The sequence below is a fragment of the Ochotona curzoniae genome, unplaced genomic scaffold (genome assembly GCF_017591425.1).
Source record: "Ochotona curzoniae isolate NIBS_2020 unplaced genomic scaffold, NIBS_Ocur_1.0 scaffold_4506, whole genome shotgun sequence".
Taxonomy (NCBI): domain Eukaryota; kingdom Metazoa; phylum Chordata; class Mammalia; order Lagomorpha; family Ochotonidae; genus Ochotona; species Ochotona curzoniae.
The window spans coordinates 40,796,156-40,823,303 of record NW_024467119.1 but is presented as its reverse complement, the minus strand read 5'-3'; the positions used below and the strand labels follow the sequence as shown (position 1 = coordinate 40,823,303).

The window sequence follows — 27,148 nt, the reverse complement described above, 5'->3', positions numbered from 1 at the left end:
GTTCCTATTTTTAAAATGTCTTTAAATCACCTTGATTCCTTTTGTGTCTTTTCTTGTTTGTCTTCCACTAAGACTACACACACGTGTTTTTTAAATTTACCGACTGTGTCCCAAGATAGCAGCACACTTGATTTAGACAGCCAGTTTAGGGAGGAGTTAGATTTGGGATGCAGCCCATGCAGCTGAGATGTGCAGGATCGTGAACAGCACACAGACGCTGTGGAGGGGGTGGTGATTGTACACACTGCTCGTATGACTACAGTCTCTTTATGTGAGATGCTGTGACTTTGAAGCACATTATTTCACTTGAAGGGAGATAATTGCACAAAGCAATTTGTACTTTAATAAAGTGAAAGCTAAGGGTTGGGATATCCAAACTTTTGCCAGTTACACCAAGGACTTAAAATGTGACTGTTGGAGAATCAACCTCATCAGTTTGGGAAAATAGATTTTTTTTTAATGAAGAAATTTTGTGTGAATATTGTAAGGAAAAATGCTACTTTGGGTAAATGGAATAAAAAAAAATGTATTGGCTGCCTTGCCATTTTCTGCCCTGTTAATTGTGTGATTTATGTTACTAATTGATTATTTTGAGCTAAGAGAGACCATGTGGTTCATCCTTCTGAAAAAAGTAGAAAATGAAGTAGTCGACATTTTTCTGTAGCAGAACTTATTTTGCAAGAGCATCTCAGATGTGTCCTGGGTAAGGTGAACTATTTTGCTAAAAACGACAGAAGGCAGTTATTATTTATATTTGAGCCTTGAGGTTTTCTAATTGTTCTAGGAAGATAGGTAAAATAATGCAATAGTGTGTGTTGTACACATCATTAGAACTCATACTTCATAGTTCCTAAGGTGAAAGAGCTAAAATATTGCCTACAGGTTTTGCAATTAGAAACAAATTGGATTTTCTTTTCTGTATTTTTTACAGTTTCACCTTTTTAAAATTTCCATTTTCATCTTCGTAGTTTCCAAGTTTCCAACGTCCATTTTCATCTCTGTAGTTTCCACAGGGCAGAAAGAGAAGACGATGCCAGTGGAATTTTTTCATTTTCTTTCTGATGGCCACTCTTGGTACAGAATCAAAGGATACGGAATTCAGAATAGCCAAGGTGTATTTCAGCACTGAGGGTTCGCAAACACTGGGGTTTGTTTGCTGTATCTAGGGCTGTCACACACATCACTACAAAGTAGTATGAGACCACTGTGCTTGCTTTTCTCAAAGTTCCAGTGCAGAGAACCCAGGTCAAGATGTAGGCTCACTCCTCTGTTTTGGTTCAGCTTTCTGCTAATGCATCCTGGGAGGCAGTAAATGATGGCTTAGATACTTGGGTTTCTGCCATCCAGACCCATCTGGAATTTCGGGCTTCTGTGTTGAGCCTGGTCCAGTTCTGGTTATTTTGTGTTTTTGGAGAGTGAACTGTTGGATGGAAAATCTCTTTGCCTCTGTGTATTTAAAAAAAAGTAAAAACTGTATTATAAACGTTGGCCGTGATCCATTGTAAGCTGTTGCATGTGTGGCTATCCACTGTGCAATTCATGCAAAAATCTAAGACCTGAATCTCAGATTTTGTCTTTGACTCCTGAAAATCTTCCTTGGAACCTTGTGGAATTTATTCTTTTGGAAACATCTCTGTGTATGATGGTCTTTGTTAATCTCACTGCATTGTTGGAAAAAGCTTCAGAAAGTCTTGAAATCTCATCCTGGACAAGATGGAATGTTGACTATGAAACTGGAGCACAGTGGGGAGAAATTTTGAAAAGTTAACCTTAGCACCAAGTACAGGTATAGCGTCATCCAAAGAGAATGTGGATGCATGAATCAGCTCTGATTTTACTTAGATTGTGTGCAGTTTTTTCTTTCTGGGATTTTCTTTTTTGGTGTTTTACTTGAAGCTAACCATATTCAAACAAAAATATCTGCAAAAGTTGAGTTTTACCGTAAACCTAAAATTCCAACCTTTTAAGCTCTTCTTTGAAGAGGAAGTGTGCAGAAATTTTGATAAAGTCTGTTTACTGGACAAAATAAAATGTGAGGAAATGGTCATTTGCATTAAAAAAAAATCAGAAATTTTGAAGAAGACTACCAGGAGAAAAACTCACCCTGGCTTTCCACTGCCCAGAGCAATACAATGGCAGTACTGAATGCCATGAGATCCAGGCTAAAGTGATGGTCAAATCATGTCTGTGTTTTCTATCAAGCAGCCTTAGAAGAGGAGAGTTTGCAAGTAGAATTGCTTGATCTCCTGCGGCGTTTTGGGTTCATTTGAATGAATTTCCAAGGCACAAAGTCATAGGTATTGAGGCCTTGTGTGGCCTTTAATGTGAAGTGGGGTTATATGAATCTTTGCCAACCTTATCTATATGCTCAATACTTTCCCAATTGTTTGTGAACCTTTGGCTTCACTTAAAAGAATAATTCCAAATTTAAATGAATAAAATGTACATTTTGATCTATATATATATTGAAGTATCACTATGCCCTCTATTAAATATATATGTCCAAAGAAGATCTATTTTGAGAATTGTTAGCAGATTTTGAGAAGCCAAGGCTCGAGATGTTGAGTACTGTTCTTTACTACAATAACCAGCTAGGTAGGCATACTATTTCCCCCTTTCAGAAATATCCGTGTAATAAAGAATGAACCTATGCAATGCCCTTTTTTTTTTTTTGACACTTTTGGTCATGATTATACAAAGTTTAAGGAAGGAGAATGTTCACTGATTTCGTTCCTGGCTATTACCACTGTTCATTTCGTATCATTATTACTACTGAGGATAATGTTAGCCTATGGGAGAGGAGGTGCTGTGAAGTGACCCTGTCTAGTCTGGGTGCAGCACATGTACATCTAGCCACTGTGCTGTTGCTACAGGCATGGATCTCTGCCTCTGGTTGTGCTGTCTGCAAGCTGTATGAACAAAACAAAGAACCTCTCTGGTATCATCTTGGTCCATCCTGAGATGAGCTGTTCCAAAAGGGCTGAGAGCTGGCTTTGTCCGGATGTAGCAGTGTTTTCTGAGCATAAAGAAATGGGGTGTCTGGTAGTCTCTAAAATGCATGGAAGCAGGAAGGGACTTTAGAATGTGTAACTTCTGCTAATGTTTAGACATACTAGTTGTTTTTAAAAGAAACTCAGTGACAGCCTTTTAAGTGTGTAATTACAAATAGCTGAGAAACAGCACACACTGTATGAATAGAAAAATCTGTTACCTCATCACCTGTTTGGTTTTCCAGAGAAAGTGATTTGCACAGTGTGGGATTTACTTCTCAGTCACGCTCCTCTTAAGCTCTCTAGTTAAGAGAGAGCTTGTTTGTGTCATAAAAAACACAAACAGAACATGTTCAGGTGTCCTGCATGTTTGTTAATCCTTCTATTTAAAAAATGGTCTGCAGCAGAGGATACCCACCAGCATACATATGGCATAGGTGGGGGGCAGACCAGGCTGAACCCGTTCACATCACCTGCTGGTGAATCCAAGCACCAGAAGAGTGTGTGGATCGGGCCAGGTTCCGTCGCGACAGAAACCAGTGCACATTACGAAATGCCAAGGTGGGGTGAGCAGTACCAGATGTAGCCGCAGAGCCCAAACAGCACACGTGAGAACCAGGCAGGGAGGGGCAGAGCCGGCACGGGGGAAAGTGGGCTCCCTGCTGGACAACCACTCCCACGGGAGAGTGGGAGTTGGGATGGGGGCAGACCAGACCAAGTAGGGCTACAACACTTGTGGGCCTCATGTGAGCTAGACCAGGGAAAAGTCAGGCTGGGCTGACTGTTCCGACTGGTGCAAGCAGTAATTAGAGTGGGTGAGGGTTGGTTGGGCTTAGCCGCAGCATCAGTTGGCAGAGGCTGGCACTGGGGGGGCTTAATCTGTCAAACTTTAGAACCACCTGGAGAGTACATGTTCCGGGAGTGGGAGTGGCCTAGTAGGGAGATAGTGGTTACCTCCGGCTTCTTTTACCACTCCCATTGCAGAGCATGAAAACCAGGAGTGGGACAGGGGTGGCTAGACAGAAAGGCACCCGCCAGTATGTGTGTGGGCTGGATAGTAGGGCTGATTTGGTTGAACTAGGCTTCAATGCCATTGACATGTACAAGAGCTAAATGAAATGTGGAACAGGCTGAACAAGTCTGCTGCACATAGTGGCATGCATGGGAACCAGGGTAGGGGGCAGGCCTGGTGGGGGTTATGGGGAGTTGCCCCAACTAGGCTGCAAATCCCACTGGTTTGCATGAGGATCGAGTGTGAAGTGGACAGGATTAGACTAGACTGCAACACCCATCGATGTGCGTGGAAGACAGGTGTGTGCATAAGCTGATTGGGCCGACGGACTGTGCTGGACCCTGTACTGGCAAGCACACACAATCAGGTCTGGGATCACCTCAGGCGAAGTTTCCTTGGATATCCCTCCAACTGAACTGCTGATCTCAGAACCCCAACCATGAAGAGACTATGTCAGCCAGTGGACTCTGAATAGGTTTCATCGTGATTGGAATGGCAAGATTGACAGCAATTCAGACCTGTTGAACTATGAAAACTGCTTGAGCAGGCCTCACGTCGGGGGCCTGGGATGGGTGGGAGGCTGGGTGGGGCTTCTTCCTTTGTTTCTTCCCTCACCCCAGATACAGGTATAAAAAGGGATTGAAAAAAAAAAAAGGTCTGCCCTAGTGAGGAGCTAATCGAGCCTTCAACAATAGAAAGAAAAATTGGGAAGTCAGAACATTTTACATTTAAACTGTTTGACTAGCACATATTTTGGGTAGTTAATCATCTCCCCACACCCACTTTTAGACAGTAAGTTTGCTTTTTTGGGCTATTGAGAAATTTTGCTAGGCTAGAGGAAGGCGGTGAATTCACTCTGGATGCAGAGCGTTGTTATTCAAGGTCTTAACAAGCAAACCTCTCTCCGAGAGCCTCATTTTCTCCGAAGTAAAACATCTGTTGCAGAAGGCAGCTTTATTTGATTTCCCAAGGCTGCCAGAGGACACAGAGGGCGGACTGCCACTTGTCCTAGACTCGCTTTCCACCTGTCCAGGACTTCGCCGAAGGAAGGGGGCTGGCAGTTATAGCTTTAGCTCTGAGCACTTGGTAAGTGGACTTGGGTTATTTTGACTCCACATAAAATTGTTACTGTAGAATTGGGAGATAGGGAATTGTGTTTTCCCAAGGAAATTTACCTAGAAAAGGAAAATGTATATTGAAAAGGGTTTTAGACTGAATATTGTGTGACATATTGGTAGATACTACATAGGTAAGTCCTCTTTCTCCCTGTGTTTATTATTATTTTCCATGATACAGTTTTGTAGTATAGGAATTCTTCCTCCTCCCTCCCCTTGCTATGCACATTTTCCACCGTTTCTGCCATATTATCACAGTAGTAGAGTCCTCTAACAGTCACAAGTTTAGGTAAGTTCTGTGTGCTACATTAGTGATGCTCAAATTTTTTTCGGACTCAACCACTTCACACTCACAAAAATAATTGAGATCCTTAACATGGCTTGTGTTTATGAGCGTTTTAGGCATTTAAACTGCAATAACTTTATTTTAAATCACTACAATAAACCAGTGACATGTTTATATACATGACTTATTTTACGAGCAACAAATATATTTCCAAAATAAGAAATTTTGGCAGAGCAGTGATATTTTATGTGCTTGTGTATTTCTTGAATGTTTTAAATCAAGATTGTTGGCTTCTGACGTGCATTCTCATTAAGTCAGTTTGTAATATATGAGGAAAGTCTCATCTCAGAAATCGATTTGGAAAAGGGAAGAACACTTAGTGATTTTCCAGACAGTTGTGAATATTCTTTGGTGCTATGCTATGACTTAGTAAGGGGTAATTTTTTTAAATTTCAAAGACAGAATTACAAGGAAAGGGTGAGAGATGGGGACTTTCCATCCACTGGTTTACCCTCCAAGAGGCCGGACAGGCTAGAAGTCTGGAGCTCCGTTTGGGTCTCCCACATGGGCATGGGTAGCAGGGGCCTGACACTTGAACCATCTTCCACTGCTTTTCCTGGTGCGTTAGTAGGGAGCTGTACAGAAGTGGAACAGTTAGGACTGGAACTGGCATCCGGATGAGCTACATGTGGTAGCTTATGCTGTTACACCACAATGCCTGCCCCAGGGATAGTTTCTTAAACTTAGAGGGCCTGGAGGGGTAGCCTAGTGGCTAAAGTCCTCAGTTTGCATATGCCGGGATTCCATATGGGCACCGGTTCTAATTCTGTCCATCCAGCTCCCTGCTTGTGGCCTATGAAAGCAGTCGAGGACAGCCCAAAGCCTTGAGACCCTGCACCCACATAGGAGACCCAGAGGGGCTCTGGGCTCCCAGCTTCAGATCAGTGCAGCTCCATTGATTTTGGTCACTTGGGGAGTGAATCATTGGATGGAAGATCTTCCTCTGTCTCTCCTCTCTAAATATAAATAAAATAAATCTTTAAAAAAATGATGTGTGATGAACAAAGTTTGGCTTTTAAAGAGCTTATCATGCCTAAATTTAAATCAAAAATTCCCTCCTCTGTACTGGGGATGATTTGTCTGCAAGTGACCCTACAACATATATGGAGCCATAAATAGTATTCTAACATATTCTATTGTATAAGGCATCCTAAATTACATCATTAATTAGAGAAGCTGAAGAAAATGTGGCTTTTGTCATAATTTCATGTCTTGTGTATTGCCTTACCTGGTTTCTTTGGAGTACATCCTTCCATGTTTCGTCAGACTTGCAACTTGCATTTCATGTTCTCAGCATTTCTAGCTGCTAAAAGTGCATATGTTGATGATATAAATCCTGCAATCATTAAATTAGGGAAGAATACATTTGTATTGTATTTGTATTGTAGGAGATTCTAGGATGAGTTAAAAGTATTAGTATCAAAGTAACAAGCAATTTCTAGTCATTTTGTGCTTATGTATAGGTTGCAAGGAAAGTATGGTGATCAAAATAAGAATTTATTCAACAGTAATTATGTATAGAGATTAAAGAGGGAATAGCAAAGGCAGCTTAAAATAGCAGAGTTAGAGAATGGAGAACAGAATTAATCTCTGAAAAGCCATTTTTTTCTGAAAGTCTTAGAAGCAGAGCAAACTAGAATCCAGCAGCACACTTCATGTTTCTGCCTGTCATGATTTCATTACTCATCATGTGGCCTCTGGAAGATTCTACCAGCACTCAAGCGAGTGGGAGGGAGAAAGGCAAAGAACATTTTAGCCTTAATTCCACAGTCATTTGATTCCAGGAACCCTGAACGGTACCCACAATTCTCTAGCATCCCTGGGTCACACGTAAAGAACCCATGCTCTGTAAGTTGGAACCCACCCTCAAAGTGGTTTGGAAGTGGCCTCTGAAAGTGCCCACGCTGCCATGTCCTGTTCATCTCCCTCCAGGCTGTATTTCGGTGTCTCTTTGTGAAGTTAATCCTGACATCTTTTGTGATTGGCGTCTTCAGTTGCTAGGCTAAGCACTCATGTTGCAGAGTTGCGCGGCGCATGCAGGCATGCTGGAGAAAGGTGTGTGGTGGGCTCCTGAGCTGAAACTAACATGTGCAGTATGTCTTCGGAGTGAAGTTTGGTAGATCCTCTGCTTGTGGGTAGTCGCTCTGCTCTGTACACTGTGATGTCTGTGACGTGTTACCCACCTCAGTGCCATTCGCCCTGTCAAGCAAAATGAATGAAATTTTAGTTGTTCCGGGGGTGGGGGAGAGGGGTAATGAGAATTTCTTTAAACTTTTAAAAAATTGTTTTCCACACTGCATTTTTGTAGGTATAAAGATTCATCCCTTCCCCTCCCCATTTCCCTTCCTATTTTTTTCCTTGTATTATCACAATAATATAGTCCCTTAGTACAAACTGCAAGTTTGACTTTCTAACATTGAAATGTATCATGACATGAAAATTACAGGCAAAGGTAGCAAACTTAGGTGCATATTTTAGAGGTATATTTACAAGTTTCACTGGGAGTCTTACCTTTATGCAGTAGTAGAGATGTAAATTTCATAGTATCTTCTATTGAGAAGTCTCCCTTATACATTTCATGCATATTAATATATATTTGCATGCATAATATATATTGTACTTGTGTATTCATTGCCTTAGATCAGAGAGAACACAATATCTGTCTTTTGGGGACTGGCTTACTTCACTAAGGATAATGGTTTCCAGCTGGGACCATTTTGTTGCGAATGGCAAGATTTAATCCCTTTTTATGACTAACTAGTATTCTATAAAGTAAATGTACCCCAGTTTCCATGTCCATTCTTCTGTTGACTAACATCCAAGTTGATTCTGTGTCTTTGCTATTGTGTATTGTGCTGCTATAAATATAGGGTTGCAGCTCACTTTCTTGAAGGTAGGTTTTATTTTCTAATTGAAGTGTATAATTCTGGTTCAAGGATAATCTCTACAGGTCATTCATTCTTTGATCCAGTTTATTGCTGGCAAAACGGGATTTTGATCAGAAGGGCAGAGCCTGTCTATGGAGGATCTAACATCTCATGTATAATTCTGGAAAAAACTGGCTAGGCCATGTTAGGGATGATGGCTCAGCTTCCTCTCTGGTGGCTGGTGACATCTGGGTGTGTGCGGCCCCTCTCCTTCCTGTTAATGCAGCATGGCCCCTTCCAGTCAGAAGAACAGACTCTTGGAAACGTTGGGTTTAATGTGATAGCTTGTTCAGCTTAAAAGGTCCATTAAATAAAGCAGTTTTATAGTAATGTGCTATGATGATTGGAAAGTTGCTAAATGATGGAATATGTTTTGCCATATGTCTTTGGTTTTGGGAGGCACACTTTAACACTTAAATATAAACACCATTTATGAGAATGGGTTTTGAAATCAAGCACCTAGCAATTTAACAGATGATTTTTTTTCTGTTTTTGTGAAATAGCTTCAGTTTCTGTGTTAATTCTGAAATGCTATCTTCAAATGAGCTTGTTTATTTGGATGATGTAATTGCAAATGTCTATTTCAGGCGAAAGACTAGAATATTACTTACTTTGTGGTTTCTATATTTTTCCTTTAAAAGTTAAGTAACAAACTCCAAATATCTTTTATGTAACTTTTTCCTAACTCTGCATTTTCACAATGAAGTGCTTCCTAAAAAATTGTGAAAATATTAAGCTCTGTGTGTTAGTTTCAAAAAACACAATTTGTTTTCAAAATTTTAATTTTCCTTATGTTTCCCACTTGATGTTAGTATTTAATTCTGTTAATCACAGGTTTACTTTAGGACGGTGGAACTTGTAGAAGAACCCATAAAAGGATCTCCTGGCTTGAGTTTCTACTTCAAAATTAATGGAGTTCCTATATTTCTGAAAGGCTCAAACTGGATTCCAGCAGATTCATTCCAGGATCGAGTAACTTCTGATATGTAAGTCATTACCTTTTTTCGTGTGTGTGTGAAATGAACAGCCATACAGTGTTAAATAGTAATTACTTCTCACTTTCTTTCATTGCAAGGAACTGAGAGGCAGTGTATGATTTCAGGATGATGGAAAGTTTAGAATGGACAAGATTCTTTGAACATACTTGTGTTTTCCAGTCCACCCTGACTGAGGCTGGTGAATCCATCCCTTAGAAAGTTTGTTAAATTATTTGAGAGGCACCCAGGGAGTCAGGGGGAAAAGGGAGAGAGCATGCTCCTCTCTGACTATTTGTTGGCTCACTGCACAAGTGCTCTTGACTGCCAGGTTGGGTTGAGGCTTAGGCTGGGCACTCAGTCTAGGCTTCTCAACTGGTGACAGAGCCGGAGTCCTCAAGCTGTCAGTCCTGGCTTCCACTCTCTGCATCAAGAAGAAACTGTAGTTAGGAGCCAGAGGCAGGTTTCAAATGTAGGCACTCCATGTGGCTTTGAGTGTCTCAACTGTCAGGCTTAACTCTGGCCTTGGAAGTCATCCAATTTTTAGAAAGCTGTTATTTGTTTACTCTGGAGGAATATGAAAATGCTGCATTCAATTTTGCCTAAATTGTTCCTAGGGAAAAATTATTAAATTTGGCACTTTTCAGGTTTTTTTTTTGAAGATAGTTTAAATATTTTTGAGTATGGTTCCAGAAAATGGGAACCCATGCTGATTTTTTATTTGACATATTTACATTTTATTGTGCTTTTTCATTAACAATAGAACTGAAGAAGATGTTAGGTGGCCTGGCGGACATGATGAGATGGAGCTGAACCAATACAAAGTAGGAGATATTATAGATGAGCAAGTCTAGAGAGCTCACGGGCTCCATGATAGCTACAGAGCACTCGTCTGTACTGCAGCTGGGATTCCTGCTAAATGAGTTGGTTTTGTTTGCTCTTGTTATATAAACCAAACAAATGGGGCCCGGTGGCGAGGCCTAGCTGCTAAAGTCCTCGCCTTGAATGCGCCAGGATCTCATATGGGCGCTGGTTCTAATCCTGGCAGCTCCACTTCCCATCCAGCTCCCTGCTTGTGGCGTGGGAAAGCAGTCAAGGACAGCACAAAGCCTTGGGACTCTGCAGCCGCGTGGGAGACCCAGAAGTAGTTCCTGGCTCCTGGCTTCGGATCGGCATAGCACCGGCCGTTGCACTCACTTGAGTGAATCATTGGATCGAAGATCTTTCTGTCTCTCCTCCTCTTTGTATATCTGATTTTCCAATAAAAATAAAAAAAAATAGATAAATAAACCAAACAAATGGAGATAATGATGGGAGGTGATGGGCAGGTTAATTTGCATCAAAACCATTTTAGTGTCTATCTACGGCCCATAATATCATATTGTGTATCTTACAAATGTTCAAAAAATAAAGACAGAAAATTCTTAAAAAGTAGTGCTAGAAAAACTTATCCTTCGAAGGTTTTGAGTATAAAACTTCAAGAGAACCTTCTGTTTTCTTAATTGGGTATATTCGCTACCATTGTTATGATGAAAACAAGCTGCCACATGCAAAGAAACGGGTTTTTGCCTAATTTATTGCTTTAGCTAGCACTCCAAGTTACATTTTAGGTTTCATGAGAAGTGAGATTCTCCTCCAGATACAGAAGGGATGGTTGTTCTTTCACTTCTCCAGTGCTACTCCTGCCCTGCCTGTGCTTTTGGACTCTGCAGGGCTGCTTAGGAAGCTGGCCACAGAGAGGAGAGACAGAGAGGTCTTCCAAACCCTGGTTCCCTCCCCACGTGGCTGCAGTGGCCAGATCTGAGCTGATCTGAGTCTGGAGCCAGGACCTTCTCGGTCTATCATGTGGGTGCAGGGTTCCAAGGCTTTGGGCTGTTTTCCCAGGTCACAAACAGGAAGCTGGATGAGAAGTGGAACAGGGTACAAGATTAACCTTATGTGTCACAGCATCAGCCCCCACAATATGTTTTTTGTTTGTTTGCTTGTTTTTAAAGATTGATTTATTTATTTGAAAGATAGAGTTAAACAGATAGGAAGAGACAGAAAGTTCTCTGGTTTACTCACCAAATGGCCGCACAGGCTGGGGCTGAACCAGGCTAAAGCCAGCAGCCCAAAACTCTGGGTCTCAAACATGGGTGAAGGACCCAAATGCTTGGTCCATCTTCTCCTGCTTTCCCAGGAACATTGGCTGGGAACTGCTCCTCACATTGTTTTCTAAATCTTTCACATCATCTTCCAAAATGTCCAGATTAGCAATTGTTTTAAAATTTCTTCTACAGGTTACGACTCCTTTTGCAGTCTGTTGTGGATGCAAACATGAATACTCTTCGTGTTTGGGGAGGAGGGGTTTATGAGCAGGATGAATTCTATGAACTCTGTGATGAACTGGGAATAATGGTGAGTCTCTGGCAGCCATTCTCTCTATGGGCAAGTCATTATCGTACCCTCAGTTTGACCGTCAGTATCTGAGCGGGTGATGCTTCCTCTCTGAGTCACGAGTGTTGTTCCATTTTATGCCAAAGTGGAAAATGACATTGTATTAATCCAGAATGATACTTGATAGAGAACACAAGAGTACTTATTAATTTTAGCTGATCAGCATTCTCTATGAGTTATATCTAAGTATACTCCCATATTTATACTGTCTTGGAGTTCTCTTTGTGATAATGGTATAAAGGCACACACTACAAGTAAAATACAATATTTAAAAGGCTTAACATTAAGGAGCTGTAACAAAACCTAAGAAAATCAATACAATTAATTGGAAAAAAAGTATGGTTAATATTGTTATTAGATACTTTGAACGTGTTTTACAGTACTGGGAATTAAGTAAAAGAAATCCATCAGAAATATATCCCTTTATGTTTCTTATTATTACTGCGAGATATGTGGTAGCACGCCACAGAAAGGAATTATGGAAATGACAATAAGGCTCATGGTTATCATAATACAGATGATACGTTCCAATATTCATGCAGGGTCAGACAAGGCTCTAAGTGGTCTACATATATTATTTTACTTTGGTGCTCAAAGAGTGAAGTAGTTTCTATTGTCCTCTATCTTTGGTTACATATAAGACAGCTGGCACACAGGGAGGTTAAATACTTCGGCATTGCACACAGAGCCTATAAGTGGTGGATTCAAGAGTCCCACACAAGGTATAGGTGTTTGGTGCAGTAGTTAGAGTGTCTGGGCTCAAATTTCAGCTCCATTTCTGATCCAGCTTCCTGCTAATGTGCACCTAGGAGACAGCAGGTGACACACCCTTAGGTGATAAGATCCTTACCACCCACATAGGAGTCTCAGATTGAGTTCCAGGCTCTGGGCTCAGGCCTTGCCCAGTCCTTACTGATCCAGGCATGTGGGGCATAATTCAGTGGATGGAAGATCTTTCTGTTTGTGTTTTTTTCAATATAGATGGGTTGGTAAGTAGGTAGGTAGAAAGATAGATAGATAGGTAGAGTGAGTGAGGGAGTGAGTCGGTCAGTCTCACTCTGGCATTGTTGTTTTGGGACTTGCTGTAAATCACTGCAGTGCAGCCTATCCAGGACGGGAGTTACATGGGCTCATTTACTAAAATATGCATGCATCGATCCTTTTGCTTTACTGTTGCTTCTTTTATAAATCAAGTGTGATTCTTAACTGTGTGCTATTGAATACCTGGTAAAAATTAGAATAAATAGAAATAAGGAGGGACTGAGGGAACTGTCTTTTCATTTCCTTTAGCACATTGACTATTTGCTTTTTAAAAATATTTTCATGTGATTTTACTTATTTTAAAAGCAAAGATATGAGGAAAGATACAGAGATGGAGAAAGGGTGAGAGAGACAGAGGGGGAGAGAGAGATCTTCAATTTGCTGGTTCACTCCTCAAGTACACACAACAGCTGGAGCTGGGCTAGCTCCAGGACAGGAGATGGGAACTCAGACTGGCTCTCCCCTCTCAGGATACACATTAGCAGGAATGTAGCCAGGAGCCAGGAGCTTCCCCCAGGTCTCCCGTGTGTGCAGGGTCCCAAGGCTTTGGGCCATCTTCTGCTTTCCCAGGCCATAAACGGGAAGCTGGATGGGAAATGGAGCAGCTGGGCCACAAAGTACCACCCACTTGGATCCCAGCACTTGCAAGGTAAGGATTCAGCCATTGAGCCAATGCACCACGCCCTCCTTTACTTTTAAAAAAAAATCTTATTATATTACATATTTGAAATGTAGAGACAGAGCTCCCATTTGCTGATTTATTCTGCAAATGACCACTTCAACTGGGGTTGGGCCAAGCTGAAACCAGGAGTCCGGAACTCCATTCTGTTCTTCTACCTGAGTGGCAGAGACCCAGCTGCCTAGCCATTGCCACTGCCTAAGCCTAAGCCACTGCCTCCCAGGGTGCACTTTAGCAGGAAGTGGGACCTGGGAGTGGAGCAAGGACCCAAGATGCTAATATGGGATGCAGTTGTTCCAAGGTGCATCTTAACTGCTACCCAGTTGCTACACAAGCGGGATCCTAATTACTATGCCAAATGCCTGTCCCCTCCCCCTTCCTTCCTACCTATTAAATGTGGTCTCTTCATGGGCTTTGTAACTTTTGTGCAGGTCAGGAAAGTCTGGAGTTCTGTAGTGCCTTTTGTCCATTTCTTTATGCATAACGGTAAAGGTGTTCTTTTTTTCATTTGGGGGAAAGATAATCCATAAAAGTCACAATGAACACATCTTTTCTATGTAATAAAACTTATGAACTGCTTTGATGTGTTTGATTTGACAGATATGGCAGGATTTCATGTTTGCCTGTGCCCTTTATCCCACTAATCAGGGCTTCCTGGACTTAGTGAGAGCAGAAGTTGCCTACCAGGTATGTTGTTGAAATTCTTAGAGGAGTCTTCCTTTCAGTTCTGCCTTCTATGGAATCTCATCTCATTTTGTTGTTGTTCTCCGATAAACCCCAAGAAAAATTTTGCAGTCCAGTCATTTGCCTCCGTGAATGATTTCAACCAGTGTCAGTTTTAACATCATGTATTTATTGATGACTCCCTGATATGTAAGTTCTTGGATGAATTGTTTATTCTTGTATTCAGTGGTCCATTGGTGCCCCTGCTGGGAGGCTCAGTAGAACTTTCCAAGCTTTTCATGTCCAAACCAGACTTGTGTCAGTCCCCACCAAATGGGTTCCACCTGCAGCTTTGCTGGTCTCAGCCTACGGCAGCGCCACTCTTTGGATTGCTCAGGACAGATGTTTAAAATGTTTCTGGTCTCATTGTTTGCTTTTCCATTGCGTGCACACACATACACACTTGTTTTCCTGTCTCTGTCCAGTGAAAAGGGCTGGAAGTGACGGCTGACCTGGAGACACTGGGCATTCGTACACAGATACTATCTTCCATTTAGAGACTTGTCAGAAAAATGTCCGATTCAATGTCTGGGGTAGGAATAGATTTTGGAGGATCTTATTTTTTTTTTTTTTACTTTATTTTCCTTGGAGGGAAAGAAGAGGGAATTTAAAAAATTTAACACAAAGAGAACAGGTTTCAGGTATTTCAAGCAAATAATCCTTAGTGATAATCCACTCTTCCTCAGTCTCTCCTTTTCCTTCAAAGGATTTTTTTTTTTGCAATATCATGCTTTCCATTTACTTTATAATCACAGGCTGATGTTCCACTACAGATAGTGTTTAACAAGTAAAAAGCAGAAAGATCATTGTTCCATAGAATATATAGACAAGAGCTGTAAACAATAATTAAACCATATGATGTTAACTTCACTTATGCATTTTAGTTTTTGAATTCTCTGTATATTAGCTAGCACAAATCAGAAAACCTATGACATTCATTTTTCTTTTTTAAAAATATTTTTATTGGAAAGGCAGATTTACAGAGAGGAGGAGGGAAGGTGAGAGGGTAAAAGAGAGAGAGAGCGAGCTTCTGTCCACCAGTTCACTGCACAAAGGGCTGCAATGACTGGAGCTGAGCCAATCCAAAGCTGGGAGCCAGGTGTTTCTTCCAGGTCCCCCACACGGGTGCAGGGTCCCAAGGCTTTGGGCCATCCTCGACTGCTTTCTCAGGCCACAAGCAGGGAGCTGGGTGCGACACGGAGCTGCTGCGATTAGGACCGGTGCCCATATGGGATCCCAGCTTATGCAAAGCAAGGACGTAAGCCACTAGGGTACCATGCCTGGCCCAATACTGTAAAATTCTACATTAACCTGAAGAATTATTGAAACTTTTTTCCCTTTAGGACTGCTATTTGCACTTTCATCATCATCATCAAACCTACCAATCATAGTTGGTAGCATTCCTCACTTTCTTCACTTTAATTTTAGAAGTGAAGTGTGTCTTCAATATCCTTAAAGCATCTCTGTTTTATGTGTTTCTCCACTTTTTGAACACAGATTCAGTGGCCTTTGTCACTGTGACCGGCCATTACAGTAAAAGCGGATACTACCAACACGTGCTCCAAACCAGTTTCTCTGGATCGTTGACTCACTCTGCCATCTTCCATCATTTTCAAGCCTGACTCTCTCAGGGCTCTTGTCCCAGTGTGGTAGAAGAAAGGAACATGGTTGAATCACCCAAGATAACAGCAGAGCTGAGTCCTTTTGCCCTTATGCAGGGCTAGCCCAGGCAAGCCTAATCTGTGGCTCGTGTCTTAAGGTTGTCCGAGTTTCCATAAAAATTCTGTAACCTCCCCTTCTGTAGTTGAGTTTAGGTGATTTCTCAGGCATGCCGTTACATTTATTTCAGGAGCTGTGTTCTCCGTGATCTGAATCTGTTTTTCAGAGATTCCATATGCTTGTACTTCGGGAGCATGTCTAAGTCTCATCTGCTTTGTATAGTCTTCTGTTCTTTTCCTTCTAGTTTTTGACCTTGATGGAGACTGCATAGGAGTCACTGTGCCCCATTTGTTTCTTCCTCCAAGACTTCAGCTTGCTTCTGACAACTAACCTTGTAATGAGCTGTCTTCCATCTTTTCTATTCCTAAGAACACTCCTCTGGCAATTCAGACGATAATGAACTTGATTGTATTTTCTTCATTTTTGCACAGAAGCTAGAAGAGGAACTTTATCTAATTCATGTTTAGGAAACTGATGTTCAGATAAAAAGGAGCTCACAGTTTTCTTAAACCATGTTCCATAATTAGTCATTTTCTTGTGAGTTTTCGGACATGAAAGAATTTATGTGCAGAAATGCAATGGTTGTTAGTAATTATAGCTTTCAATTTTTTATGTTAACTTTGGAAATTATGTTTTCTCGAATGTCAGGTCAGGAGACTCAAATCTCATCCATCCGTCATCATATGGAGTGGCAATAATGAAAATGAAGCAGCACTGATGATGAATTGGTATTCCATAGAACCCAGTAAGCTGGAAACCTACATGAATGACTATGTGACTCTTTATGTGAAAAACATGAGAGAAATTGTCTTCTCAGTGAGTATTGACTTTTTTTTTTAAAGAATTATTTTTATTATGTTTTTATTGGAAAGGCAGATATACAGAGAGGAGAGACAGAGAGGAAGATCTTCCATCCGATGATTCACTCCCTAAGTAAGCACAGCGGCCGATGCTATGCCGATCCAAAGCCAGGAGACTCTTTCGGGTCTCCCACGCGGGTGCAGGGTCCCAAAGCTTTGGGCCGTCCTCGACTGCTTTCCCGGGCCACAGGCAGGGAGCTGGATGGGAAGCGGGGCTGCCGGGATTAGAACCGGCGCCCATATGGGATCCCGGGTGTGCAAGGCGAGGACCTTAACCACTGCGCCACTGCGCCGGGCCCGAGTATTGACTTTTATAGCAGTAGAATTGGAGGATTTGTCTTTAAAGTTAGTAAATTTGAGTTAGCATAGTTTATTTTTTTGCTCCTTTGTTTGGGCAATCATAAACGGTGTGTGTTTCTAAAAATTTATTGATGATTGATGTTGAAAGGCAAGATGACAGAGTAAGGGGAGATGGTGGTGGAGAGAGAGTGGGAGAGAGAACGAGAGACAGAGAATGAGAGAGAGAACGAGAATCTACTGTCTGCTGGTTGTCTTTCCAAATGGCTGCAATAGAACAGAGTTGGGCGAGGCGAGAGTCAGGAACCAGGAGCTCCTTCCAGGTCTGTCTACCATGTAGGTGGCAGGGCCAGAGTACCCCGCCCATCCTCCAGTGCCTCCCAGGCACATGAGCAGCAAGCTGAGTTGAAGAGGAGTAGTGTTCTTGAACTGCTTCTCCAACACTGCTGTGCCACGAAGCCCAAGACACGATGGATGTTCTACTCACAGAATGTGACATATGAGCTTTAATATTTGTAAAGCACTTATTTTTCTTATTTTACACACAACATTCCTGTTGTTTTTATTTTTATTTATGATGGATTTAAGAAATTGATATAACTAGTTGAGAGTTTTCATCACATAGCATGTGATTAAACAGTAATCCTGGCTGAGAAACTGCCCTCTGTCTAATCTTGGGTAAATTACTTCTTGTTTTCCATTTATAAGTTTGGCTTAAAAATAGGGGCTGCGTTTTAGGAATTATTAGGTGGACTAGTGAGATAATGTGTGAAGCCACGTGACATGGACTCTGACCTTTAACCCTGTCCAGCTTCCTCATCCTTGTACATTTCATCTAACCTAGAGACCTTGGCAGATACATACACATTTTCATCTCTAATTTTAACACTGGAAACTTTAAAAAGTTATCTTCTCTGTGCCATTGTCTCCATTCCCCAAGAGGAAACATGATGCCTTTCTCACAAGGTACCTCTTTACCTTAAAATGAACTGTGATTAGAAATTGGTGCTTGAAAACTTCTTTGAAGATGGACAATATTAAATACTATCTAAAATTTATGATTTCTATCAATGCATAAGGAAATTAAAGGAAGGTATAAACCAGTCCACCTACATGCTCACTATAATGATTAATTCCCTATTGCACTTCATACTTTGTTTTCGTATAATGGAATCTCTTGGTTCAAATGAGCATTTAAAGACATGATATAGGAAAGGTCATCTGTGAGATGAAAAACAGGAATCGAGCCTCAAGAGTGAATGAGACATAAATGGAAGATGACTGTAATGTATCATCAAGGGAGGATGTTTTAGGCATGAACTTATCAGTGATTTTTAAAGCTATTTTTTATTGAAAGGCAGATTTAGAGAGAAAAACACTGAGGAAGATCTTCTGTCCACTGTGTCACTCCCCAAGTGGCCACAGCAGTCAGAGCTGAGCTGATTTGAAGTCAGGAGCTTCTTCCAGGTCTCCCATGTGGGTGTGGGGTCCCAAGGACTTGGGATACCCTCCACTGCTTTCCCAGGCCACAAGCAAGGAGCTGGATGGGAAGTGGAGCAGGCAGGATATGAACCAGTGCCCATATGGGATTCTGGCAGATGCAAGGTGAGGATTTAATCAATCACCCATAATGTTGCACCCATCAGTGATCTTTTTACAGATTAGTAATACTAACAGATTGTGCATTTTGTCCAGTTGTTCAGGAATCTATGAAAATAGAAGAAGACAGACAGAGCTTGATAATTTTTTTTTGATCAAAGCCATTGTAACTTTTTAAAATGTAAGCTTACCTATGATCTCATCATTTTGTAAAATAATTAAGTTAGCAGATTTCTATTGAATACCCTTTGCCAGGACATCCTTACTCCTAATGTTTTGGAGAGACTTTTATCCTTGGGGAACTTACAATCTACTGTCAGAAGAAAGAAACACGGAAACATGTTCTTCTGTAGGACAGAATGAAAGACGTGGGAAAAAGTTGTTGAAAGTATTTTTTGAATGTGTATTTCTCAGAGAAGCCTTACTGGCCTTCTACAGTAAGTTTTCTTTTTCCCAAAGAGCCCCGTACTTCTTCATCACATGTAACACTTCTTGCCCAGGTCTTGATTTCCCTACTGATTTGCCATCTACTCTTGTAAGAGGACAGTCTCCGTATCTGCCCCTTTGTGAACCTCCAGGACACAGAAGGGACTGCAGCCTGCTCATTGCAAATGCCAAAGGGATTCCATACTTGAATATTTGATGAATTCATAGACATGCATTCTCCCTGTCCTTCTCATTTCTCTTTGCAGTTATGAAAAAAAAAAAAACTGAGACACATAAACATTTGACACAGATGCAGTAACGAATCATCTCAGTGAAAGAAGTAGTGATGTATTGAGATGATGAGTGTAAGGGCTTGATTTCTGCCTTTGCACTAGGAACCATGTTACAAATAGTGTGCTAGCAGCACTGTGATATGGCAGCTCTCCTTGTTAAGACAGGGGCTCTTAGCATCGTCTCTGGGCCCTCACCTGCAAATGGAGAAAGAGGATGATAATGAAGGCCAAGAAGCTGCTTCCTGGGGATGACTCTATTATAGGAATGAGGTGGATGTAAATGGTGGGGGACACTCCGCCACTTCTGCCCATGAGATGACTTGGGCCTGGACAGAAATAGTAAGGTTTTCAATTTGAATATTTAATTCAAGTTCGGCTTGATTCAGTGGCATCTGTGCTCCACTAGGGGTTCTGTAGTAGAGGTGATTTTGCCTCTAGAGACCCTGAGGCATGGAAGACAGCATGTGGGTAGAGGCTAGGAATGCTGCTGAATAAGCTACAATGCGAAAGACCCTCCCTCAGCCCCCACCAAAAATGATAGTAGGGCCAGCATTGAGAAACACTGCCTTGGGTGCTGCACTCACTGCCTGTGATGGATGAGTATGGAGGCAAAGGTGAGCAAAATCTCAGAAACAGCTGCTGCGAGGAGGTGAGCCAAGTGTTAACTAAAGAGCATGAAGGACTGATGAAGAGCCGAGAGGTCATGAATGAATGGAGAATGAAGTACATGATCACATTGATGTTATATAAGGCATTTGACCTTGTGAGGACTTGGTGGTATATTAAAAGAAGCAAATGATTGGCACTTTATTGACTGAAAATATTATCTCTAAAATAATTTTATTTCTGACATCAGGGAGACAAGAGTCGTCCATATATTGTTTCCAGTCCTTCAAATGGGGCCAGAACCGTTGCAGAAGGATGGCTCTCTGAGAACCCCTATAGCCAGCAATTTGGTGATGTGCATTTTTATGACTATATCAGTGATTGCTGGAACTGGCAGGTTTTCCCAAAAGCTCGATTTGTGTCTGAGTATGGATACCAGTCCTGGCCTTCCTTCAGCACCTTACAAAAGGTAAGCAGTCTCAGATTTGCCAGTGATTCAGAATGTTATACTATGGGTTCATGTTATTTCTGAACTATAGATCCAAAAACCAAATTAAGTCTGTGTCTTATTTAACTGAAAGTTTGGGACGAAGATGAATGAAGAGAATCTTAAAATGTAATCTTTGAGGGGTTAAATTCTTAGATTCATTGTTTTGGGCATTAGAACTTTTCTACATTGCTTTTTAATTATATCTCTTAAGGAATATTTGCCAGTTAAAGGAGAGTCTGTGGTTGGTTCAACATAACATAGAATCACACACAAAAATATCCTTATTTGATACTTTCTGTACACCCTATAACAACATTTATAGTTGACAGATATTTAGAACTGGATCTTTCACTGCAGTAAGAAATCTGAGTATGCTAAGTAAAGCTTTGTCTAATGCTATCTTTCCCCTCCTTCTGTTGCTCCTCCACCTTTCTCCTGCTGCTATACTTGATTTCCTGTATGGATGTGTACTGGGTGTGTCTCCAAAGCCTCAATTGCAGACTGATGTATTCTTTTTCTAACAGGTGCATTGGGATCTCTTACAATACAGTGCACGCATTCAATATGTAAATTCAGCGGTTGAGCATACTCACAGGATTGTTCACTCATTACCACCATCTCATGTTACAGCATTTCCATCACTCAAAGTCCTAGGCGCTGCTAATCTACTGCCTGTGTCAATAGCTTTGCCTATCTTGGACATTTCTTACACTTGGGCCACACAGTCTGTGATCTTTGGAGACAGGCTTCTTTGACTAAGCTTGATCTTAAGGTTCGTCCATGTTTTTCCATGTATTGATAAAACTTTTTACTGCCGAGTAATAGCCCGTGATATATGCATATTATCTTTTGTTTTTCCGTATATCCATTAGTAGATATTGGTACTTTTGGTTATTGTGCATGAAGCTTATGTTTATGTGAGGGCATATGGTTTTATTCTGGTAAATACAGCTGAGGAGTGAAATTTCTGTATCCTGTGGTAGCTCTGTGTCTAATATTCTGGGGTACAGTTGAAGTTGTTTTCTATATGATCACACAGGTTTACATTACTGCTGCCAACATATGATGGGGCCAGTTTCTTCCCATTGCCAACACTTGGTGTTTTATTTTTTGACACGTTTCTCTAGAATCTTAGAGGAAATTGAATTTCCTTCATGGCTAATCATCTTGACCACATATTCCTGTGCTTATTGTCCATTTGTTTTTCTTTGGGAAATGTCTTCAAATTCTTTGTCCATGTATAACTATTTGTCTTCTATTGTTGAATTGTAAGAGCTTTTTATAGATCCTAAATATACATATTTTATCAGCTTGTATGATTATCTTATATTTTCTTCCAATCATTGGGGTGTGATTTTTCTTGATGGTGTCATTTAAAGCACGTTTCAGGTATCTGATGAAGCCCTACTTATTAAGCACCTCTTATCTTTTACGTTTTTGGTATTTTATCTAAGAAATCATTGCCAACCCTCACATGACAGATTTATCTCACATTATCTTCTAAGAATTTAATAGTTTTAGCTCTTAAATCTTAGTCTATGGTTCATTTTGTGTTGTTTTCTGTACAGTGTTAGCTCAGAGTCAGTTTTATTTTTGTGTGTTTTGATAGTCAGTTTCCCAACATCAGATCATTGAAAACACTGTTCTTTGCTCCACTGAATGTTCCTACCTCTGAAAATAAATTGGCCATAAAAGTAGGTTTGTTTCTAAATTCTAACTTCTGTTGCAGTGGCACTTCATTATGCACTGTCTTGATTACTGTAGCTATGTAGTTAGCTTAAAAATCTGGAAGTATAATTGTAATTATTTTTCTTTTAAGGATTATTTAAACTATTTTGGGTGCCTTGAATTTCCAAATGAGTTTTAGTATAAGCTTGCTAATTTCTCCAAAGAAGTATGTTGATATTGCCATTTTGAGAATGTTATGTCTTCTGACCCATTATCATAGGATGTCTGCTTTGATTTATGAAAAAGATTTATTTATTTGAAAGGAAAACACACACACATGAGCACACATGTGCACACACACACACACACACATTGGTCTTCTAGTCACTGGTTCATTCCTCAAATGACTGCATGCTAGGCCAAGCTGAATTCAAGAGCCAGGATTTTATCATCGTGGTTTTCCACACAGGTGGCAGGGATCCAAGTACATGGGCCATTATTTGCTGCTTTTCCGGGGGCATAGTTGGAGGTAGGTCACAAGTGTAGCAGCTGAGATTCAAACCGGCGTTCAAATGGGATGCCAGTGTCACAGGTGGTGGCTTCATTCACTGAGCCACAGCACTGGTTCCCTCTAACTTTTTTCAACCTTGTTTTGCAGTTTTCAGTGTGCAGTTCTTGTACTTTTTTGGATAACTTGATCCAAAGGTTTTGTTTTTGTTGTTTTAGTAAGTGAAAATATTTTTTAATTTCTTTTTATTAATTTTTTAAAAAAGATTTATTTTTATTATTTTTCTATTGGAAAGGCGGATATACAGAGAGGAGAGACAGAGAGGAAGATCTTCCAACCGATGATTCACTCCCCAAGTGAGCGCAATGGCCGATGCTATGCCGATCTGAAGCCAGGACCCTCTTCCGGGTCTCCCATGTGGGTGCAGGGTCCCAAAGCTTTGGGCCGTCCTCGACTGCTTTCCTGGGCCACAGGCAGGGAGCTGGAAGGGAAGCGGGGCTGCCAGGATAGAACTGGCGCCCATATGGGATCCCGGGTGTGCAAGGGGAGGACCTTAACCATTTGCGCCACCGCACCGGGCCCTTAATTTCTTTTGAAAAAAATATTTATTTTTATTGCAAAGTCAGATACACAGAGTGGAGGAGAGACAGAGAGAAAGATCTTCCATCCAATGATTCACTCCCCAAGTGAATGCAACAGCCGGATCTGCGCCAATCTGAAGCTAGGAGCCAGGAGCTTCTTGTGCGTCTCCCACATGGGTGCAGAGTCCCAAGACTTTAGGCCATCCTCTACTGATGTCCCTGGCCACAAGCGGGGAGCTGGATGGTATGTAGAACAATTGGGACATGAACCAGCACCCATATGAGATCCTGGTGTGTTCAAGGCGAGGACTTTAGCCTCTAGGCTAACGCACTGAGCCCTATTTTCTCAATTTCATTTTTAGATTGCTCTGTGTTAATGTGTAAGGATATATATTGAGCTTGTAGTTTGTAAAGTGACTGAACACATTGGTCAGCTGTAATAGTGCATTAAGTGGATTACTTAGGGTTGTTTCTATGTAATGCCATTTCACCTGAAAATAGAACTAATGTTACATTTTGTTTTTCCAATCTGGATGCCTCTTCTTTTATTTTCCTCCTTAATTGTCCTGACCAGAATGAGCAGGGTGATGGAGAAAAGCAGGGATGGGATACAAAGATGTCTGGATCCTTGACTTTTTCTGAAGGGGAAGTTCTTCCCTCTTTTGCCCTTTAGTCTGATGTAAACAATGAGGTTTAGTTTACGCCCTTTTTAAGACTGAGGACAGTCCCTTTTAGTCCTAATTTACCTGGTGCTTATATCAGAAAGGATGTTGGATTTTTAAAAAAGATTTATTTATTTTTATTACAAAGTCAGACATACAGAGAGGAGAAGAGACAGAGAGGAAGATCTTCCCTCCGATGATTCACTCCCCAAGTGAGCGCAACGGCCAGTGCTGTGCCAATCCAAAGCCAGGAACCAGGAACCTCTTCCAGGTCTCCCACGCGGGTGCAGGGTCCCAAAGCTTTGGGCTGTCCTCGACTGCTTTCCCAGGCCACAGGCAGGGAGCTGGATGGGACGTGGAGCTGCTGGGATTAGAACCGGAGCCTATATGGGATCCCAGTGCATTCAAGGGGAGGACTTTAGCTGCTAGGCCACGCTGCCGGGCCCAGGGATGTTGGATTTTGTGACAAACTTTTCCTTTATCTATTGTAATGATCTTGTGACTTTTGCTCCTCTTATCACTTGTGTCCGTTAACCTTAAGACAATTTTGGAATCTCCCTCTATTTGAACACTCCAACACAGCTGTATCTGCGTATGTATTGACATGCTATTGTAGTTTTAGCAATAAATAATGTCATTGCCTTACGTTCTACTGTTTGCTTGAAAATTTTTAACTAGAAAATTTTCTTTGGTGGATAAAATTATTTAGCATATATAGCATGTTGAAAATGTACATGGATTTTGGAGTGGCTGTTTCTAACCTCCTCTGCCTTTTTGGTTGTTCCACATTGGGAAGTCGATCTTTGGGAATATTCCTGTTTGAAAGTAAGAACTGCTCAGGAACCCGAATCGGGAAGGAACAGTTGTTGAGAATGGGAAGAAGGAATAGAGGAATCATAACACAACTAGGTGCTCTGCCCTAGGTCCCTGTTCTTCTTATTTTTAATGTTTCTATTTGTTTGAAAGTCAGAGTTAGAGGGAGGAGGAAAGGGGAGAGAGAAAAAGAACCATGTACTGGGTCACCCCCCAGAAGACCACAATGGCTGGAGCTAAGCCAGGCTTCTTGTAGGTCTCCCATGTGGAAAACAGCACTTAGCCACTTGGACCATCCTTTACTGCTCTTCCAAGGCTATTAGCAGGGAACTGAGATCCCTGTTCTTTTATTAAGTGATAATTCACTCCTTCCACTTTGAGTCCCGGGAGTGTCCTCTAGGTAAGAAGAAATGTGTACAGGTTCAAACAGTTGTCTGATGCAGCACTCATATAGTTGTTTTTCATCGTGCTTTGTAAAAGTTGGCATTAGAAACTTAAAACTTTTTGCTAAACCTGTGTTTCTAATCGCCTCATCGAAACAATGTGGTTGTCATGATTGTGAAATATCTGGTGCTGGTCAGAGATGTTAAGCACTGTATTTTAAAGTAACAATAATTGAAGACAAGTTCTGTTTATTATGCTCCATGTTACCTATGGATTTTGTATATCTTTAACTTTTGAGGAAATAAAAGGGAAGATAAAAAAAACACAAAAGAATAATTTAAAACTTTAACTTTTTAATTTAGAAGTTTCTTGTGAATTCAGCAAACATTTTAAATATCTTTAATTTTGGATACATGACTTTTGCCTAAAATAGTATTCCCAACTGGCGATGATCACTATTGCATTATGATTAAAAGAATATTGCCTGGTCCATACCAATTCCTTGTGGTTAACATTACTGTAGCTGAAATTTATGTGATTTCTGAACAATAGATAAAGTAGAAAACTTCTCTTTTGACTGCGGATCAAGTTTACTGATTATGGAATAGAACCAAGTCTGTGACAGTCAGATGGCTCAGATGCCCGGAAGTGTGTTTCTGGCTTTTGGAAAAGAAGCATAGATAATACTTTTGGTAAAGGCATGCACATCTGAAATGTGCACAAGATTATTAGAAATATGAATACTTCTTATAAATAATGGGAGTAATTAATCATCTTTAAATTATTCCAGTGGTAGCAATTTGGGGGAAAAAAGGCAGTATTTGGAAAAACTTCCAAATAAAATGTGGCTAATGTATATTTTTTTGTATTTTGTTATGACTCAATCCCAGAGATTAGGCACCTTTATCAAACTAATAACAGATAAACTATTTGCCTCAAAAGGAATACTTCCTTATGTTTGTATTTATATATAATATATATATAATATATATAATATGTATATATATAATATATATATTATATATTATATATAATTATTATATATTATTATATATACATATTATATATATAATATATATAATATATATAATATATATATAATATAATATATACATATATATATATGTATAAATAAATACATATTTGAGAGGGAAAAAGAGAAATACAGAACTATTGAGAGATCTCTCTTATGTGTTTCTCTGTCAAAATGTCTGCAACTACTGCAGTTGGGTCAGGGCCAAAGGCAGGAAGAGCTAGGGGCTCAGTCCACCTTTTAGCAACTGGAGCTATTGATGCTGACTTTCAGGATGTGCAATAGGAGGTATCTATTTTGTTGGTTTTCTTAAAGAACAAGCTCTTTGATCTCTTGATTGTATGCATTGTTCCTTTGGTCTCTGTGGTTTATTTTCTCCCTTATTTTGATTATTTCTTTTTTTCTGTTGATGTTGGGATTATTTTGCTGTTGCTCTTTTCTGACAATCAGTGGTGGTTACTGTGATCCAGTCCTCCCGGGTAAGTCCCCAGCCCCAGCTTTAGGGTGCACTGGTGAATGGTCGTCAGTGGTGATCCATGCTTACTAGCCTAGCAAAGGTCTTGCATGTGGGCTGGTGCATCGTTCTGACTCATAAAGGTACTCTAGCATCCATCCTCCAAACTGCTTGGTCTCAGTCCACTTGCTTACTTGTAAGTACAGTGGCTCTGTCAGTGGAAATCCTCCAGAAGTCATTCCTCATCTGCAACATACTCCCTCTGTGGTCCTCCCTCCCTCGCGTCCCCTTGTCCTCGTCCCTGAACAATTCACAGTCCTTTCGCCCGGGAGTGCATGGGTTCCCTAGCCCAATGTTCTGAAGCCTGGTTTTTCAGAGGAGTGATGTGCTGCCCTGGAGCTCTGCCCCACCCGCAGTGTCTCAAGCTCCTGTCACATGTGCTGGTCTGGGAGCTACCCCATGCCTGGTCCACCAGCACGCCAGGCCAGCATGCTAAGCTAGGGCTCTTTCCT

At 40.9% G+C, this 27,148-nt stretch overlaps 1 protein-coding gene across 1 annotated transcript in view; it reads left to right on the top strand.

The window, feature by feature from the left end:
* Positions 1-27,148, top strand: part of MANBA (mannosidase beta) — a 90,674-nt gene that overhangs the window by 43,530 nt on the left and 19,996 nt on the right. The window contains exons 8-12 of the mRNA XM_040966770.1: positions 9,225-9,376; positions 11,644-11,761; positions 14,121-14,207; positions 16,611-16,778; positions 20,294-20,512. Coding sequence (XP_040822704.1) covers positions 9,225-9,376; positions 11,644-11,761; positions 14,121-14,207; positions 16,611-16,778; positions 20,294-20,512 — 744 coding nt within the window. The remainder of the gene's footprint in view (positions 1-9,224; positions 9,377-11,643; positions 11,762-14,120; positions 14,208-16,610; positions 16,779-20,293; positions 20,513-27,148) is intronic.